General features: G+C 35.7%; 3 protein-coding genes across 3 annotated transcripts; 2 read left to right on the forward strand and 1 right to left on the reverse strand.

Moving 5' to 3' along the window:
• The first annotated feature begins 823 nt into the window (after nt 1-823).
• On the forward strand, nt 824-3,935 carry LOC140817963 (protein RETICULATA, chloroplastic-like). Its single transcript, XM_073177759.1, has 7 exons — nt 824-1,632; nt 1,729-1,827; nt 2,230-2,450; nt 2,616-2,685; nt 2,805-2,884; nt 3,168-3,232; nt 3,528-3,935. The coding sequence occupies exons 1-7, from the start codon at nt 1,069-1,071 to the stop codon at nt 3,719-3,721; spliced, it is 1,293 nt and encodes a 430-aa protein (XP_073033860.1). The 5' UTR covers nt 824-1,068; the 3' UTR covers nt 3,722-3,935.
• A 439-nt stretch (nt 3,936-4,374) lies between these two features.
• Nucleotides 4,375-5,665, forward strand: LOC140824460 (protein MIZU-KUSSEI 1-like). The gene is made up of 2 exons (XM_073186047.1): nt 4,375-5,410; nt 5,451-5,665. Exon 1 carries the CDS (start codon nt 4,447-4,449, stop codon nt 5,350-5,352), a length of 906 nt encoding a protein of 301 aa, XP_073042148.1. The 5' UTR covers nt 4,375-4,446; the 3' UTR covers nt 5,353-5,410; nt 5,451-5,665.
• Nucleotides 5,666-6,940: 1,275 nt separating this feature from the next.
• Nucleotides 6,941-9,713, reverse strand: LOC140817969 (protein NRT1/ PTR FAMILY 5.6-like). The gene is made up of 4 exons (XM_073177764.1): nt 9,459-9,713; nt 8,589-8,806; nt 7,961-8,505; nt 6,941-7,874 (listed from the first exon to the last, which is right to left on the reverse strand). Exons 1-4 carry the CDS (start codon nt 9,598-9,600, stop codon nt 7,010-7,012), a joined length of 1,770 nt encoding a protein of 589 aa, XP_073033865.1. The 5' UTR covers nt 9,601-9,713; the 3' UTR covers nt 6,941-7,009.
• Between the last annotated feature and the right edge of the window lie 5,770 nt (nt 9,714-15,483).

Here is a 15,483-nt window from a genome sequence, read left to right on the forward strand (position 1 = left end):
TATATATATATATATATATGTATGTATATATGTATATATATATAGTAATTATATCTATTTATATTAAAGATTCATTTTCTCAAATCCAAGTAAATCGATACTTTTTCTTTTCTCTTCCCTTTCACTTTCACTTTTACATTTCAATGTTTTGCCGCTCTTTTATTTTTCATTCAATTTCTCATCTTCTTCATTGGTAAATTTATTCCATGTTTGACTTTAAAATTGAAAAATAATTTATTTTTGTTAAATTGCGTACTTTTGTTCAACTAATATAAATTATTTTTAATATTTTGTTATTTTTTTTTATAAAATTTACTTTTTTCTTATTGTTCATTTAAATAATTTTTTTAAATATTCATAGCTTCATTGAAACAATTTAAATTTGAAAAAATTCAATTGTATATGATAATAGGGTATTTGGGTAGGGTATGGGTATCTGATAATCCGATGGGTATGGGATGGGGATGAAATTCAATACCCGATGGGTATGGGGATTAATTTAATAAATGGGTATGGGGATGGATGTATCAAATCCGACCTATACCCTACCTATTGCCATCCTTAATATTTACGATATTTCTCTCTCTTTGATGTAATCAAATATCGGTTCTTAGATCGTAAATATTTAAAAAAAATGCGACGACCCACATTATCTAAGAGTATTATAATAAAAGAAAATCAATTCCGAAAAAACATAGACCAACTCATTACGTTGGTACAACATGTGAAGTCCAAAAGTTGTCATAAGAAGAAACCCCATTCTACCCGCTTGAAATTAGGGTCCCGCGTGGGGAACATGTTGAACCATTTAATAGCCGCCACACCTTACTCAACGCACTAAGCATTAAGAGGCAAACGGCACTTCTTTCTGCTTCGCTACATACTCCAGCAACAGTGCGGATTTTCTCGAATTCGTCTTTTTTATCCTCATTTCTTCCAGTTCCCTCACTTTTACGAACCAAAAAATGTTACTCCAGTCCAGTTTTCTCGCGAAGTTAATCTTTTTTCATCGAGTTTCAGTTTGCCCACTTGTTTAGTAATCATTTTTTTGACCTTGTTGAGCTCAAAATGGCGGGCTGTTCTTCAAGTGCTAGAATTGCCCGTTTCAAGGATTTGCAGCATGAGATACTATTGTCCAGGTGTTTTGGGGCTTCAAGTTTGATGTTTGAAAATGTTCGAAATTTCAATGTTGACGGGTTTAGAACAAATGGGAATTTGCTGTGTAATAACAAAAGGCAGAGACTGGTGATTGTCAATGCATCGAATCGGGAGGTTGATCCTCAACCTGTTGTAGTAGTGACAACCAAAACCGAAGCACGTGGCGGTGATTATGTAGTAAAAGATGTTAGGATTGGGGAGAAAAATTATGTATCCACACCTGATAGTAATGGTGGTGGGGATTTCATTGATGGGAGTGGTGGGAATGGGAACGGGAATGGGAAATTTTCTGGTGGTGGTGGGGATAACAATGGAGGTGATAACGAAGAACAAGAATTTGGGCCGATATTGAAGTTTGAGGAGGTTATTCTGGAGGCTGAGGCCCAAAGAATTAGCCTTCCAGCTGATATGTTGGAGGCAGCCAAGACGGCGGGACTCCGGAAAGTCTTTCTTCTTAGATATTTGGACTTGCAGGTATTGTTTACTTGATGTGAAATTAAGCATAGCCGAGAAGAATTCTAGCACACTTGTTACTTCAATAATGGATGTTTTATCATGTTGAGACTGTAGGGATCCACGGGGCTCCTCGGATTCCTAACAAGATCATCAGCTTGGCTTAGAAACAGGATGTTGGCTGATCCATCATTTCTCTTCAAAATCGGAACTGAGGTTTGTGCCTTGTTTCTCATTCTTTTCATTTGGAGAGCACATTTAGTTAGTGGAAGCAGTTGTACAAAGAACAAAATCTGGATTCACTCCATGTTGTCTGCTAGCTTAGAGTGGGCCATTGGATATCTAAATTATGAATATATCATCATTTGAGACTCAACGCCTCAAGTTAAGTTGTGCACTTGCAGCAATGAATAGACCTGTGTATATAATCTCAATTTGACTATGATCTCAGTTCCCTTGTGTGCTTGGATAATTTTCTAACTTTTAGTGGCTACTCATGATTACAGAATGTTCTGTGTTATCTGTGTTTACCGTCATGGCATATAACAACTAACTTTTACTCATCACATTGTTTTGCAAAAAAATATGTATGCCTTAATTTTTTTATTTTTTTTTCAGATAGTTATCGATTCATGCTGTGCAACATTTGCGGAAGTGAAAAAGAGGGGAAAAGACTTCTGGGCTGAATTTGAGCTTTATGCTGCGGATCTTCTAGTCGGGGTGGTCGTTAATGTTGCTTTAGTTGGTATGCTAGCACCGTATGCTCGAATTGGATCGCCATCGGTATCTCAAGGATATCTCGGTCATATGAAGAGAGCTTATGGGGCTCTTCCTAGCAGGTTTCTACCCTTCTTATTAAATAGAGTGGATTAACTTGTGAAATTGGAGTCATATGGCTTTAGTATAGTATGGGGGATGCTATCCGGAACGTTATTTTATTCACAGCTTCTGTTTTTTGTCGATGAACTGGTTACTATTTAATACACTACTTTTTTGTTATGTAGCGTGTTTGAAGCAGAACGGCCTGGATCAACATTTACAATAAATCAAAGAATTGCTACCTATTTTTATAAGGTAACATTTCATCTTCTGTTAATAGATATGACCCAATTTTCTGAATCAGGAACATTATAGCAAAAATAATCGTGGTTCCTATTTTCCCCTTTTTTCTTTGATATACACATGGTTTTCAGGGAATTATGTATGGATTGGTTGGATTTGGATGTGGTATTATTGGCCAAGGAATTGCAAACTTGATTATGTCAGCCAAGAGGTATATTTCTGTTCCTAAGGCTTTGTTTCCAACTTTTGCATTGAATATTTCATTATTATCTGTTTATCAACTGAGATCAAAATCACCGATCAGTATAATGCCAAATATATTTTCCTCGTCTATTTTTTTTATGTTCAGTTTCTACAAAAGTTTCGTGTTGTTTATTTAACCTATATCAGGAAATATATAATGCTCCAAAGTTTCCTGTTGTTGATTTAACCTATATCAACTCTTAACTTATTACATTCTTAAGGTAACTTTGCTTATTATATTTTTTCATCAGGAGCATTAGAAAATCCGATGATGACATTCCAGTCCCCCCACTTTTGAAGAGTGCAGCACTTTGGGGTAAGTTGCTTTATTCCATGTCCTTTACAACTAAAAGCTCTACGATAATTTCTGTAAATTCACAAATCTACCTTTTTCGAGGAAAAGTACCTAGAATAATGATGCGGGTGCTAAGCTATCTTTCTTGAAGTGTTGAATTATAATAATATGCTTATCCTCTTTAAAGTCTGATTTCCCATTGCTTTCTAAATATCTTTTAGACTGTTTTATGGGATATTTTGAAACCCTTTTATTGATGATTGCTTATTCTGAAACGATATCCTCCCTCCGGCTAAAGTGATTATATCTTCTCCAGGTGTGTTTCTGGCAGTTTCTTCAAACACTCGTTATCAGATTATCAATGGGCTCGAGCGTATAGTCGAGGCATCTCCAATGGCAAAGCAGGTTCCACCTGTTGCATTGGCTTTTACGGTCGGCGTAAGATTCGCCAACAATGTGTATGGTGGCATGCAGTTTGTTGATTGGGCGAGGTGGTCTGGTGTGCAATGACCAATAGAAGAAGCAATTATCCTTTCATTTGAAAAACCAAGTATGCTAGCAATTCCCCTGAAACTTCTAGAAACCAATATCATCTCGGAAAAGTGACACCTACTTACTTGGCCATAATTGTTGTGTTCTTAATGAACGGATTCTTGGATAATTCAATTAGCTGCAACAGGAATAATACCAATCTAATGTGAAGATTTGAGTTCAAGCACAAAAATACAAGTCGCCGCTTAAAAAAGAATCCGATGGTGCCCATTGCAAATATTTTATCATCACTGCATAATATAAGAAAACAACTATATAGTCGAAAAGTGCTCGACAACTCCGACCCCAAATCACAATTTAATTAGCAATTACTTGATCTGGCCAAGGCCCATCGTTGTTTATTTGACAGACAATAACAGTGACCAAACCAGGAAAAAAAGAAGAGGAATCTGTTTTCCAGTTTGAAAATGGTACCACTCATATCCCATTCCCCGTAATTTTTCCACACGTTGTATCCCATATTGAATCAAACAATTTGGTCAACGGTCAAGTTCTGCATTTTCCTGTCACTGTGAAACCTGCACACAGAAAACCATAGCTTCGAATTTCTCCTAGTTATCCAGCTAATTTCGGATATTTGAAATTGTATTATTATTATTACAGAAAAAACCCATTTTTAACGGCTATTGCCGTTTCCCTCCATATTTCATGCGCATATTTCAAGCTTGGCCTATACATGGGCCATGCAGCAACTCCTCCTCCTTCACATTACCAAAATTCTCAACTTTAAAAATCAAAAAGAAAAAAAAAATCCTCTCTGCTCGGTTTCGTTCTTCCATTTCATCAAGAAAACAAAACAAAATCGAAAAATAATGACGAAAATCGACAACCTCCGTCGATTCCTTCTCTCATGCCTCAACCCATCTCCCACTTCCCCCACTCCACCACCTCCCTACTCCGCCGTTAAGAAACGCCTGAGCACCTCACTCCGGGACGACCTTGATGACAAGAAACCCTTCGCCAATCAAGAAACCACAGAACAAGAACGAGACCCCCAGGAAGAAGGTGATTCATCTTCCTCCGATCCTACCACCCCCACCCCCACCTCTGCAGCTATCTCCCATGCGCCGCCGCGTTGTTCCAGAACGATGGTTATTGGAACCATCTTCGGCAGCCGTAAAGGCGGGCACGTGCGGTTCTGCATACAACACAGCCGCCTCAATACTCGGCCCTCTCTCCTACTCGAGCTGTCGATCCCCACAACCACTCTTATCCAAGAAATGCAATGTGGGCTAGTGCGAATCGCTCTCGAGTTCAATGCCGCGGAATCAGCCGAATCTGAGCTGAATCGATGCCCCCTTCACTCAATCCCCCTGTGGACTCTCTGCTGCAACGGGCGAAAGCTCGGCTTTGCCGTCCGCCGCAAGGCCACACAGCAGAATAGGCTTATGCTGAAGACCATGAAGAATATCACATTCGGGGCGGGCGTAATCCCATGCGGGTATGGGTCGGGTTCAGAGGGAATCATGTACATGCGGGCTAACTATGAGTGTGTTGTTGGGAGTGCTGACTCTGAGTCTTTCCATTTGATCAACCTTGATGATGGCCCGGGTCAAGAACTCAGCGTTTTCTTGCTTAGGACGAGCTGACGCTTCTTTTACCCACCAAGTAAAAGATGGGGATTTTTGTGAAAGATCGGAAAATTGAGTTTTTTTTTTTAATATCCTCTGCGATTTCTGAGATTAAGTTTATCTTTTACTTTGTGAAAAAAGATCTGAAAAAATTGTGGGACTAGTGGGAACGTACTTGACTTCCTAGCATAGAGTGTTAGAAGTTACGAGTGAGTTTTTGTTGGCGATTTTTCATTAGAAATAGCTTCGAGTATAGCGTCTTTTGTTTACTTCCTTTCTTTGCTCATATTCTCTATGTTAAATTTTGATTTGCCCTTCAAGAACAGATCTTTGGCCCTATATGGCTATACTTAAATACCATCACTGCTTCGATAATGTGATCTAAAGTTCATTTGTTAGAGAAGATTCTTATATTTTTTCTATGTTACAGTTTGCTTGTTCTGTTACTTGCCTCGAGGAGTGCTTTTAATATCTACAAACTCCGATTTTAAATGATACTGATATCTCTATGTTAGGACCAATACAATCTGGATATCTCCACACTGGTATGATATTGTCCACTTTGGGTTTTAACCCTCATGGTTTTGCTTTTGGAACCACCAAAAAAGCCTCATAAGTCATATCAATGGAGATATCATTTCATCTTTATTAACTCATGATCTTTCTCTAGATCTTCCAATGTAGGACTTTAGTTACATCCCAGTAATCCTCCCCTCAAACGAAGTTCCACTATTATTCTCATGGTCCGAGCCTCCCCTCAAGCCGTATCCGTCCTCCAATCGAGGTTACTCCACTTCACTGCATTGGAGTGCACGCCTTACATGAATACTGAGAACATAAACCACCTCGAGAGTTTAATCAAGGATTTTTACCGAGAGTCCTCACCTCCTTCGTTTAGGTATCGAGGATTCAGCCCACATGGCTCGATCTAGACCATGACTCTGATAGCACTTGTTAGGACCAATGGAATCTGGATATCTCCACACTGATATGATATTGTCCACTTTGGGTTTTAACCCTCATGGTTTTGCTTTTGGAACCACCCAAAAGTCCTCATACCAATGGAGATATCTTTCCATCTTTATTAACCCATGATCTTTCTATAGATAGGACTTTGGTTGCATCCCAACATTCTAATGGGTTGAACCTTTTGCCTCTATTTTAACCATGTGGACAGTAGACACAATATTTTGATTAAGATACAGTTTTAGTATTGATGTTGGGTCGCTCTGTGTTATGCCAGGAGAAACATTATCCTGTGATGGTTCTTCATTAATACACGTGGGATCCAACGAGGTGTAGCATAGTCAAGACAAATTGGATATTATTTAAACCTGCATGATGTTACACAGAAATTGTGGATGCTGACCATATTCACAGCGTCTATGTTTTGGTATTGCGAGCCCTGAAATTTTTTAAATTTTCAAATGGTTGCACGATCTTGGCAGTCATGGGGTGAAACTTTGAAGCCCAATGAACACTTTTCTTGATCTTCCATATGTTTATATCTCTCATTCAAATACTTCGATATGATTCACTCCAGTATCATACTATTTCATTAACCACCCACAGCAAATATTCTTGTGGGGGTGTGAGATATGCCCAGTGAATTCGTAAATATGACAATGTTTACAAGGGAATCAATAGGTTATTCATCGAAGTCTTATTTTTAATCCTAAACAGAAACAACGCTACCTTCACGACCATTGGCCAATGCTAATGTTGTTACTCGTATATTCTTGTAAGAATATTGACTAGCAAGGAAGGTATAGGCACAAAGATTCAATGCTGTAATTCCTGCTAACAACCAGTAGAAATAGTCGAGCCGGCTGCTATTTAAATCTTTGCCGAACCAACTTTTTCCGTCCTGTTCTGTAACATGGTCCACTATAGTTATCAAAAGACTGCTGAGAAAGTTTGCAACACCGAGCACGCTGAGGTAAAATGCTATGCCTAAGCTTCTCATTGAATCAGGAACTTGATCATAAAAGTACTCTTGCAGTCCCACAAGTGTGAATCCATCTCCTATTCCGATTATAATAAATTGTGGTGCTAGCCAAAATACGCTCATCGAAACTGAACCCTCAAGTGGATTTTTCTCCACAATGTTTAGTCTTTTCCTCTCCACCAAGGCAGCTACAACCATAGTCGCAACTGAAAATATCATCCCTATACCAATTCTTTGGAGAATGTTGATTCCTCTCTCGTTGCCTGTTACTTTTCTTAAGAAGGGTACAAGGATTTTATCGTATATTGTGACAGAAAATATCATCCCAATGGCTGTCATAGCATATATTGAGGCTGGTGGGATTGTGAAATCTTGAGTGATTGTACGATTCATTGTTGCTCCTTGTTTGATGAAGAATGTAGCAGCCTGTGCTACACAAATACCAAATGGCAGGGTGGTTAACCAGATTGGCACCATGTTGACTATAAGCTTCATCTCCTCCACTTTGGTTACAGTTGCTAATCTCCACGGATTTTTTTCATTATCTGACAAGTTTTGTCTGTTACTAATTATTGCCGCTCTGTCGAGAAACCTGATACATGTGAAAAGATGATTAGTTTCTTAAAATCCGAACAAAGAATAAAACCACTAGTCTATGAAGGGAAATGATTATCCTACTTAAGCTTATTGGTATGCGAAACAAGCCTCCCCTGTTTCATGTCTGATTTAGGAACCTCATATAGTTGGTCCGATTCCGATGGATATGCAAGATTTCTCTTGGCAGTAGCTGCAACAAGTACTTGTAACATTGGCGTTAAGGGACTCCCCTTTGGCTTTTGAAAACGATAAAATGGTCGTCCCATACAAAATATCACCGTGCAGGAAGTTAAGACTGCTGCAAGAATAATATCTGCTGTGGCATAGCCAATGTGATCTTGGATGTAAACTATAATGGTCACCCCAAGTAGAAGACCACAGCAAAGCCCGAAATTCCACCAATTGAAAAAGGACATTTTCTTCTTTCTTTCTTCAGGATGATCATCATCGAATTGGTCAGCCCCAAAGCTTTCAAGTGACGGCTTATGCCCTCCAGTGCCTATTGAGATCAAGTAAATGGCAAGGAAGAAGAACACTTCATGGATTCTGCGAGGTTTTTGACAAAAACCCGTATCACAGGGCTTTAAATGCGGGATGGTTCCAGACATCGTCAAAAGTAGCAAGCCCTGTACGTAGCATCAAAAGTTGCTATATTTCAATTTCAAGATTTTGTTCTGACATCATTTGGAAGAAAAATATATTCAGTTACCAGGAGATAAACAATTGATGAGACTAGAACCGTGGAGAATCGACCAAGATACGCGTCAGCTAAAAACCCTCCAAGCAAAGGCATGATAGTCGTTAGACCAGACCAATAGTTGACATTCTTTGCTGCTGTCTTTAAGTCTTGATGGATCACCTTAGTGAGATATATGATCAAACTTGTAGCTATCCCAAAATAACTGAGCCTCTCACCGAACTCGATTGCTGCAAACAATACCCAAAATAAACGCATCATCAAACACTGTAACAAGGAACAAATGTCACGTTTAATCGGTAAAAATGGCATCTAGCAGTAAGAAAATAAGCCTGTCTTCCTTATACTTGTTATGATCTTATTGGCCTGAAAATTCTTATTTTCACTATCTCAAATGTTCTTTTTCATGCTATCTGAATACTTTCCCACTTTTTTATTATAGTATTATTACCATTTCCTAGGTCAAATCAACAGATTCTTGGCCTAGTAATTTATTGTGCTTCACTAACTTGGAAAGAGTGGAGAATCATCTAGTGCTTTGAAAAAGGCTCATATCCTTCGAGTGTGAACAGACAGAAATCCAGTTTCTGTTCAAATATGGTGAACATGTAATAGCATTATAGTAACAACTTCGTTCAGTTTCAGCCATTAATGAATAACACAGATCATCCTTGTAACACATGCTGTACAAGAATCTGTAAAGAAGTTAGGTGCATCAACCAGCATGCAATTTTTAAGAAATATGCACTCGTTTTCAAGACAAAGGGCCCGTAAGTTAGTCTAGTGGACACGACTATCCTAGTCACCCCTGTAATTTATGAATGAAAGCGTGCTTAAACTATATATATCCTAATGAAACATTTTGCCAATTAAATTCAATACCTATAATGAAAAGAGAGGCTTTCCAAGTGCCGGTGGAAGCTCGAAGAGGAACCCTTCCTTTATGATCTACAGAAACATCGAATACCCATTTTTCCTCATCTATTGCTTCTGATTCTTGTTTCTCGATTTGCTCTATGTGCATTTTTTCTTGGTAGTGTTATTATCTCTCAAGTAATCTTGTCGTGGGTTGGCAATCTTGCTTGCTTCTTCTTATATACTGGCATAATCTAGAATAGACTAGTATTCGTGTCAAACCATGATTCGACACAGGAACGGTCTCCGTTTTTTTTCAGAAAAATGTTTAGGTTGATTTATACTTTCATTTGGTTCGAACCCTGTTCATGTTATTATCTTATAATATAATCATTTTTCAAAATTAAATTAATTGACTTGACAGAACGAGTACTTCAAAAGCCACGATACAATTTTTTATTATTATTTATGGATCATTAATATTCATAAATGAATAAGTGGGTCTCATATGAGACCGTCTCACGGATCTTAATCTGTGAGATGTGTAAACCCTATCGATTCACAATAAAAAGTAATACCCTTTGCATAAAAAGTAATAATTTTTCATGGATGACCAAATAAGAGACTCGTCTCACAAATCTGTCTCACACAAGTTTTGTCTAAATAGATATTAAAATGATTTTGAATCGCATCCAAATTATCATTACTCAATATCTTGTCTAGTTTCACTATTTCAGTCTACTTTTTGTTGAAATTAGAACCGTTGATATGGAAAGTATAACGAGGTCTAGCAGGATTCTATGTTTGTGGACATAACACGGACACGATGTCCAAATTAATACAGAATTTGATAAAGTCGTGTGTTTGAGCTAAAAGAAAGAGAGATTCCATCCCCCGTAACCTTATTTGTTGGTATGGTCAAATTGAAGACAAATTTGGTTTCAAATATTCACATGCATGTGCACTGAATTTTTTTTATCCACGTTGTTAATCCATGCTCACAATAGAGAATAATACCCGACGTAAAAAGCCCTTAAAGAAAATAAAATCATTAAAGTGGATTTGACAAGTAACAAGCACCAATGGACTCAAAATATATATGATGCTTTTCTTGTAATCTTTGCATGGGGTTCACATTGATTCGTTCCTTTTTTTCAATCATTCTTGATTATACGGGTTTAATATTTATTATATATAATGTTATATATGGTCAACTCTTCAAAGGTGTTCGAGTTTGTAGAGTAGATAAACGTTTGATCAATGATTATAGATTCGATTATCTACCAACATTTTATCAGACGAATATGTCATACATGTTTGCTTGATTAATACTATTGCGTTAGTCTGGAGGTTTACCAAGTATCCACTCAAAGATAATGGTCATATGTTACATAGTAGTCCAAAAAAAAAATATGTCAAATGGAAAAAAAAATGTAAAAGTACTACACCTTAGGGCTTGTTCTTAATTAATTAATTTCATCATTTTATTTATTATATAAAAACTTTATAAAAAGTTGAGAGGCAACTAGCTCTACCTCGAGCTCCGTATTGATTATAAAAATCAATATTTAGATACATTGAGGAGTGATTTATTGTGTTTTTTTGAACAATAGTTATCACATATAAACAACGAAGGGGAAAATATATTTTTGGTATGGTAAAATGCAAGTTTTGTATTTTTTTTTTATATTGTAATAGTTTAATTTATGATTTTAATCCATTCTTTTTTGTTATTTCAATTTTAGTTATTTTTCATCAGAATGCTGACGTGACACTATAAAATAATGATATACCACGAGAAAACGATGTCACATCAACACTCCGAAGAAAAATATTTGAAATCGAGGAGAATCCAAGTTAATGGAAATAAGACCTTAACTTGATCGATAAAATGGTAAAAAAAATAAACGTGATATATCGAAAACATAATTTTCTCAAAAAAATCGACATATTTATATGATAAATAAATTTTTAGTTATATTTCGTATACGATTCGAAGCTCAAAATAGGAGTACTTCAAACAATTGGTGACATTCAAATATTTTTTTATGAATGAAAATTTTTCTAACACTTGACATATGAAATAGCCACAAAACAATTAAAATATATAATAACTCAAAGTATTCACAAAAAAAAAAAACCCCAATTGATTCTAATATCATTTTTATATTTTTCTTTTAAAAATGAAAAATTTGAAAAAATCTTAAATTTTTGGCTTTTATCAAAGACGACAATGGTGGAAGACAGTGAATTAAAAGATGAGTGCATGGCTGTGTTACGTCGATGTCATAAAATGCGATTTATGGGTCTCACACTAGCAACTTTTGTGTTATTATTAATCCACTTTAAAATCTTTTTTCTTTTTCTTTTTATTAAAACCATTATCCAAACGTTAAACACGTTTTTTTTTTCAAGTTAATCAGTTGTCTGACGCGCTTATAAATTATTAGAACATTTTATAAAAAGACCAAGCATTTATTATTTTTCCATGAAAAAATATGTTCATCATTTAATTCAATGCAACAAATATAAGTACAGGAAAATACATAGTTTTTCTTGTTTTGTCTGTTGAAATGAAAAAGAACATGACGGTCTTACGAATCTTTATTTGTGAGACTGGTCAACCTTACAGATAGTCACAATAAAAAGTAATATTTTTCATGAATGACCCAAATAAAATACATGTCTCATAAAATACGACTCGTGAGACCGTCTCACACAATTTTTTGCCAATGAAAAATGTGTATCTCTAATTTTCCAAAAATATTTACTCATAACAAGTTGCTAATTCTACATCTTCGTCTAAATGTCAACTCGTTAACCATGGTAAGCAGAAGCCAATTCAAATTGAACCAAACTAGAAAATCAGATCAAATAGTTTGTTTGGATCGGTTTTTAGTTAGTCACGGTTTAAATTTGCTTCAAATAATCAAATTAAAAAAATTGTCGCCGTTCAAAATTTTCAAACTAAACCGATTTGCAAGTGTAAAAATGATATGAAAGATTTTGTTAATTTTAATTTTTATGATGTTTCAGTGATAGAAATATTTTATATGATTTTAAATATTATTGTGCTTTTTTTTAATGTAATTATCGAGTCATATGATTGTTTAAATTTACTCTTATTTCCCGAACAAAAAATCTGTTCATGATGATAATTAAGATAAAATCGAAGCCCAAAAAATTTTTAAAAAATCTATTCATAATGATAATTAGTGATAATTAGTCAATGATAATGTTATTGCCATAAATTTAATTAAATTATATCGATATTTATTTATGAGTATGATTTCTATGATATGACACAGTATCAAGGATCTTTACATGTGAGGAATCAATAGGTTAATACTTACAATTAAGAATAGGCAAAAATTTGTGTGAGACGATATCACAGATCGCATTTTGTGATACAGATATTTTATTAGGGTCATCCATGAAAAACATTACTTTTTATGGTAAGAGTATTACTTTTTATTGTGAATATCGATAAGGTTAACCCGTCTCACAGATAAAGATTCATGAGAACGTCTGACAAGAGACCTACTCTTAAAATAATATTATTGAAAATATATTTCATCATAAAAAAAATATATTTTTCATAGGTCGAGTCGGGTTAGAGATTCGTCTCATAAAATTGATAATTGAGATGGTCTTATAAGAGTTTTTGTGTTTATTTATTTAAGTATGTTTCTTGTGAGACTGGTCGCATGGATTTCTATCCATGAATATGTGAAGCGAATCAACCCGGTCCATATATAAAATGAAAATAATAATTTTTTTTATTTGCAATTTCTTAAAACCAATAAACTTAGGTTGTTCAAAACCCAAACTAATCTGCGCTTGCTGGCCCTGGCCCCCTAAACACAACCACCAAATTACTTATTATAACAAGTTATTTATATATGTATCAATAATATCAATACCATATCCCTCAGAAATTTATAATATTAAGCCGACCTGAACTTTACTGCCGATGATTTGTTTTATGCCATAATTAAATAGTCGATGGCATCACAACTTTAAAATATATTAAGACATTGTCTGACAGCAAAGTTTAGCATAATTTAAAATATATTAAGACATTGTCTGACAGCAAAGTTTAGCATAATTAAAAAAATGACAATTTACTGTGCTTTCTCCCTCTCCAGTGTGTCTGAAATACATTTTGTTTCTCATGAGACGGCACGATTATCATTCAAATCAAGAAATTTAGCTAATATAGTTTGTTATACAGCAACTAGTCATTTCCTCCTCAATCATCAGAAGCTTCGTCTGTCTTTTATTTTCTAAGCACAAAATCATACTGGATTCCTGTTTCTTTCCTCACATATTTTGTTGTTATGGTTTGATGCATTAAAACAAGGCAGCGATTATTTTCACAACCTTGTTTTATCAAGACTTCTCATTTTGTTATCTTCATATTATATCACTTTATCATCTTATTTCACGAATTAACCAGCGGGTTGAAGGACTTTAATTTCTATTATTTTGTTAATTTTCAGAGCACCTTGTACTAATGTTTTGAGCTAAATGACTCTGACATGGAAATGAGTTCGTAGAAGCAAGAATAAAACATCAAGCCGCGGTATGAAAATAGCAAATTTTATGGGTCGAACAGTAATTATATGAGTGTTTGACCAATAATCAGATATTTAATTTCTCTTATTACATTAGTTCTGTGTTTACCGAGTATGTATAAAAAAGAGGTGGTTGTGGGTTCTATAACTTTAATTGGCAAGATAAAGAGTCGAGCAGTGTAAAATAATACTTATACACAGAAGTATAAATAAAGCAAAAATCCTTTTTGTGGAAAAATTCCTAAATATTTTCGTGAAAACAAAAACAATTTTCCGAGACTCAAAGGAGCATCGCCCCAACTTATTAACCTCTGCCTGCGAATACAAAAATGGAACGACATTATTGCATGCCAATTTACAAACAAACACAGCAGAGATCATGTTACCTTGTTTGAATATCAAGTTGTTTTCCGAATACATTAGTTACCCCACGTGTATCATTGTTGGTCTCCCCGAGACAACACCTCGCTGGGTAGCACATAAAGAATAGTGTAAATCCTAAGGAACAGAGTCCTATATATGCGCGAGGCCTTGTCTGAAAAAGTGTTAGATTCAAATTTCAGGAAGCCATCGGATATTACGTCAGCATATGCTAAAAATGATCCGATTTCTTGTTGGCTTCTTGATTCTTGCGAATGCCCATTCAATCACAGCAATGGCAGGTGACAAAGACCAGTATTTCATTGCGGAGGCACCAATGCCAGCGCGGAAGCTTGGAAAGCATGATAAGATTGCTGCATCATGGTCCAGTTCAATCCCGTCTGAATCACCAAAATCGGAAGAAAATGTAAAGAATTTAACAGAAGCAATCGTCTCCGGAGTGGTAGATGGAGCTTCATCAGTGCTGAAAATCAATCACCACCACGACCACCACCGTTGGATTGATGAACCAGTTGTTGGCGGTGTGGTGATTCTTGGTGGTTTAATGGCTGCTTTCTTGGTGACGGTTTTCTGGTACATTCGTGTTACTCGAAGAAGAAATGCAGTGCAGCCCAGTTCGCCTACTAATTTGTCGATTCTTATCCCCCAAAAAGAAAGATCATAGGAAACAATTGATCCAACTTTTTTTTTTGCTTGGATATCTGGCATTTAGAATTCATGTAAGGAATTGACTTTTTGACACAATGGCCTGCCTGCCCTTCGTTTTCAGCAAATATATCTTGTTCTATAAAAGAATTAAATACGCTTGGTTTATTTTTTGCTTTAATCATCAACTTACATAAGTAGATCCATCGAACACAATTAAAACACCGCGAACTCGAAAAATTGAGTAAATCCAATAAACTCGAGGACAAATAAAACAAGGATCTTACACAAACAAAATCTTCTAAAAAGTACAACATTGCAAAATCTTTTTTTTCCCGCTTCAGAAAAATATATACGGTGGGAAACGAAATATAGTTCTTCGTGCATGAAATCAGATAGCTATCACGTTGCTTCAAACTTTAAGACTGACAAATGCATAAAGGGGATTA

This window comes from Primulina eburnea, chromosome 2 (genome assembly GCF_022965805.1).
Source record: "Primulina eburnea isolate SZY01 chromosome 2, ASM2296580v1, whole genome shotgun sequence".
Lineage (NCBI taxonomy): Eukaryota > Viridiplantae > Streptophyta > Magnoliopsida > Lamiales > Gesneriaceae > Primulina > Primulina eburnea.

What these genes read in the sequence shown, in the direction of transcription:
- LOC140824460 (XM_073186047.1), top strand. Translation starts at nt 4,447, where the DNA reads ATGCAGCAACTCCTCCTCCTTCACATTACCAAAATTCTCAACTTTAAA.
- LOC140817963 (XM_073177759.1), top strand. Translation starts at nt 1,069, where the DNA reads ATGGCGGGCTGTTCTTCAAGTGCTAGAATTGCCCGTTTCAAGGATTTG. An exon ending in TTAGATATTTGGACTTGCAG is followed by an intron (nt 1,633 to 1,728) that starts GTATTGTTTACT and finishes TTGAGACTGTAG; the next exon opens with GGATCCACGGGGCTCCTCGG. An exon ending in TTGATTATGTCAGCCAAGAG is followed by an intron (nt 2,885 to 3,167) that starts GTATATTTCTGT and finishes TTTTTTCATCAG; the next exon opens with GAGCATTAGAAAATCCGATG.
- LOC140817969 (XM_073177764.1), bottom strand. Translation starts at nt 9,600, where the DNA reads ATGCACATAGAGCAAATCGAGAAACAAGAATCAGAAGCAATAGATGAG. An exon ending in AGCCTCTCTTTTCATTATAG is followed by an intron (nt 8,807 to 9,458) that starts GTATTGAATTTA and finishes TATTGTTTGCAG; the next exon opens with CAATCGAGTTCGGTGAGAGG. An exon ending in CATCAATTGTTTATCTCCTG is followed by an intron (nt 8,506 to 8,588) that starts GTAACTGAATAT and finishes TGCTACGTACAG; the next exon opens with GGCTTGCTACTTTTGACGAT.